The sequence below is a fragment of the Gavialis gangeticus genome, unplaced genomic scaffold (genome assembly GCF_001723915.1).
Source record: "Gavialis gangeticus isolate Ggan-Ray unplaced genomic scaffold, GavGan_comp1, whole genome shotgun sequence".
In the NCBI taxonomy this organism is placed as follows: Eukaryota; Metazoa; Chordata; order Crocodylia; family Gavialidae; genus Gavialis; species Gavialis gangeticus.
The window spans coordinates 1,178,281-1,182,317 of record NW_017729032.1 but is presented as its reverse complement, the minus strand read 5'-3'; the positions used below and the strand labels follow the sequence as shown (position 1 = coordinate 1,182,317).

Sequence of the window (4,037 nt, the reverse complement as noted above, 5' to 3'; positions counted from 1 at the left end):
CGTGGGGGTTTTTAAGAGGAGGTTAGATGAACACCTTGCTGGGGTCATTTGACCCCAGTACTCTTTCCTGCCATGGCAGGGGGGTCGGACTAGATGATCTGCTCAGGTCCCTTCCGACCCTAGAAACTATGACTGAGGGGCACCATATTGACTGCGTTGAGACTGTAAAGCACAAGCAGCAAAAGGGCACAAATCATTCACTTTGGCTACTGCCTTATACAGGACGTTGTCTCTACCATGGTCCCACTGTCTCATCTATCCCAGGGCTGAGTTTCTGAAGTGATGGTTCTGCGGGGTCTTACTCTTCAGTGGTTACGTGGCTTGAAAACAAACAACAACTTAGGTTCACTCTTGCAAGAAACCTGCTCTTTACCTTAAAGCCAAAGTAGTTGTAGGAGAAATCTCTGTCGTAGATGATAGCAGAGTTCAGGCGCTGGGGAAGAGAGAGTTTGGAGACAGATTAATCATTTACTCAGGAGATCATCTGTACCACTCATCATGCCTGCAGTCTCACATTAATGATACCACAGTGCTCTCATTGTTCAGTGCCCCTGGTTTTCCTGCTTCAGGCCTCATGACTGAATGGATATAGGCACCAGGCAGAAAAAAATTTAGAGAAGTCATTTTTAGCATAAAATCTCAATTTCTTCTGCCAGGCATTAATAACATTTCTCTAAAGACGAACTACTACCTTCTGGCCCATCTCATCCATACACCTACATTCCAGTTAGATCTCAAACTGGATACTAGGAAATGCAGGGGGTGAGGGAACTGCACCCTAATTCTGGTTTCATGGAGTTGGTTAGAGCTGTGCCAGAAGACAGACCAAATGCCATCTCTTTCTTTGAAAGTTCGTTGTATGAAAAGATGGAATCTTATTTTATTAAGTTAAAAAGCCATTTTTTGTCCAACTAATTGTAGATCCCACATGCCCCAATCCCAGAGTGATAAGAGCCATACCAAAACCACAACAGATATCCTGCTTATAGCAACACTGGCAGCATCCTTTAAGGGCAACTCTAAAGTGGCCTCCCCTATAAACCCTTCAAAATACAGCAGTCATCATGTGCACTAATTTCCATCAGCATAAAGGGATTTTTGTTCCAGAAATCAACCCAGTTTACTTTGTTTTAAGCCTTCTGAACTAGTTCACTGATTCTTCAGATCTTTAAATTCAATGAAGTGCAACATACATCTTTGTTGGCCAAGACTATGTCTAGTGTTTCCTTGGAGATCATTGGGGAGTGCTTGCCATTGTGAGGGTTTATATAGTTGTATAGATCGTCCATCACATCTGCAATGGAAATACAAACAGAGTGTCAAAATAAAGCCAAAAACATGTACAGAGTCTAAAAATAATTACAGGTATTTAATATACAAGAAGCAATGATCTCAAGTTACAGCAAGGGAAGTTTAGGTTAGATCTTGGTTTTGTGGCTAGAAGGGGAGGAGGTCTGGCTATCCCAGGCCCAAATCACTTTAAGGGCTGGTTTGCCATATTTATACTCCCAGCCCGTGTCTGACTCCCTCCTCATGAACAGAGAGCACAGGCTGTTTCCAAGCACCCTCGAACATGCACTCACCACTAAACACTTTCTTGGTTTCTTTGTGCAAGTTGGAGACTGCGATCCTTGCTGCCAGGATGGCATAGTCGGGGTGTTTGGTAGTCAGGGTCGCAGCCGTCTCTGCAGCCAGCGTATCCAGCTCTACTGTGGTGACACCGCTGTAAAGACCTTGGATCACTTTCATGGTGATCTGAGCCTGGGGAAATCAGAAATCTGGAGGTTAACAACAGAAACAAAATCATCTTTAAAGAATTGTGTTTTCTTCCAAGACAGCTGGTGGTGGATACTATCCAAGACCAGCATCCTAGACAGAATGTATTAAGTACAATATTCAAAGCTGCAACCCTTTCTCTGAATGCTAGGATCTGTAGGGGGAAGAGGCAGGGGACAGATCAGTCTGGAAAGAATCAGCCTAAATACACTTTCCCTTAGCATCCACTCTCAGCCACAGTGAGGCACAGGATAGTGAGCTAGGTGAACCCTGTGGTCTGACCCAGTATGAAACTTCGTCTGTTCTTACAAGACAGGACACAGAATCAGGTCGAATATGAGCGTGATCTAGTGCAGGAATTGTCCTCTGCAGGTTTGAAATGCTCACTTGCCCTGGGTAGCACAGGCTAGCATTTTCAAACCCTGCATTAGACTGCAAGTTCTTTGAGGCATGGGTATTCTTCTGCTGTAATTTGTCCAGAACCCAACCTAACAGGATCGTGGTTCAGGACAAAGAACTTCAGAGCTATCTCGGAATAAAAAAGTCACAGAAAATTAATCTCAGTATTATTAACAGCCATATGGACACCAGGCGAGAAGTCAGGAGACTTCAACTCCCTATTCCCAGCTTTGCCAACAAGTTGCTGCACAACTGCAATCAAGTCAGCTCAGCTTGACACACATCTGTTTCCTTGGCTGTACAAAGGAGTCAATAAGACCCCATCCTCTTTGCAAAGCTCTTTGTTCAATAGAGCTGAAGAACATTATCCCCTCACTGCTACTACAGCACTGCTATTATGATTGGTGCTTTACAGATGCCCATAAAGACAAGGCCTCTAAGGCCCAAAAAGATTCTGATCTGGGGTCTCCTAATTCTGCAATTTGTTGCGTGTGGGCAGGCTCCCATGGTCCCACAGATCTCACAGGTACAGGGCACAGCACTTTGCCGAATCAGGTCAGTGTCTTTTCAGTGTCATAAACTGCTCAGAACAGAGCAAATATCTCAATACAAGGGTGGTTCAGTTCAGGGGAAAAAAAAAGTGTGTACCTTTTAATAACAGAATTCAAGGGCTTCTCTTCCACATATTCATGGAGGCAAATGTGGCAGGAGTTTGAGAAACACATGTGTAAAGGTTAATGCACTTGTTACACCATTTTAACAAATGGAAATAAGACATTCGAAATGGAGTGGCAGGGAACTTGTTTTTCCGCTTTTTAGCGCCAAAAATGCAGTAACTTCAAGCCACATCTGAGGGACCCACTAGAAGGAATTTATAGCAGGCAAACACAGATGTCTCTGTCTTAGACTTTGTACCTATGGAGGAGAACAAGCCAAAATGCAAACATGTGGAAGGATCGGGCTACAAAAGGAAAGAAAGGACAGGGTGGCTGCCTTAACCAGGTGACATCTGTCACTGGTACCCTCAGGGTGGCATTTTCCGGACCCCTATTTCCATTAGAACAGTTGGCCTTCAACTGTTTCAGACTTGAGGCACCCCTCAGAAAATGGCAGCTCTTCATTTTCCTTTGTCTTTTTTGACTACAGACAAATAATAAGGGCAATTCGCCTGTTGCAAAGAGCTAAGCAAGCCCACAACAGAGCGGGATGTTTTTCACAGTATGGATTCCTGTTTGAAATCTCTCGGTTGATTTTGGGAGTCATGGTTGCACATCGAACCATGCTAACCCTGAGTGGCACCCCTGTAAGGATCTCAAGGCACCCCAGGGTATCATGGCCTAGCATCCTGGTTGAGAATCACTGCTCTAGAGATAAATAGTTAGATGTGGCAGACAGGCAAAAGGCAGGGTAAGGTGGCACCACAACAAGCTAACCCAAATCAGGCACAACACCACAGTAGCTTATAAGGTGCCCCTTATGCTGCTTTCCACCCAGTTCCATGGAGGCTAAGCAAGGCAAGGCCAGGGGGCAAATTTCTAACAGCAAATTATCAGCTTGATTACAGCAACCGTGGTGGAAAAGTGGTGGGGATGGGAGGGAGGGGTAAGACCAGCAGACTCACGGGATCGACAAATTCGGCGTTGAGCCCATAGCAGAGCTTCTGGATGCGGGATGTGATCTTGTCAAACATGACGCGCTCATGGCGGCCATCTGCGCAGTGCCGGGGGAAGAGACAGACACACACATGCAGATGGGTGTTAGCACAGACTGCTCCGAATGCATCACAGCCTGACACCCCCCCAACCCCGGGACCCCACTGCCAACCCTGTGGGACCCACCAGTCCCCTGGGACCCACCCCATT

General features: G+C 45.7%; 1 protein-coding gene across 1 annotated transcript in view; it reads right to left on the bottom strand.

The window, feature by feature from the left end:
- RRM1 (ribonucleotide reductase catalytic subunit M1) overlaps positions 1-3,909 on the bottom strand; it is a 39,504-nt gene extending 35,595 nt beyond the window's left edge. Inside the window, exons 1-4 of the mRNA XM_019525113.1 lie at positions 3,797-3,909; positions 1,584-1,761; positions 1,194-1,294; positions 374-433 (exon numbers count right to left, since the gene is read on the bottom strand). Of these exons, the coding sequence (XP_019380658.1) occupies positions 374-433; positions 1,194-1,294; positions 1,584-1,761; positions 3,797-3,865 (408 nt within the window). The 5' untranslated portion in view covers positions 3,866-3,909. The remainder of the gene's footprint in view (positions 1-373; positions 434-1,193; positions 1,295-1,583; positions 1,762-3,796) is intronic.
- Between the last annotated feature and the right edge of the window lie 128 nt (positions 3,910-4,037).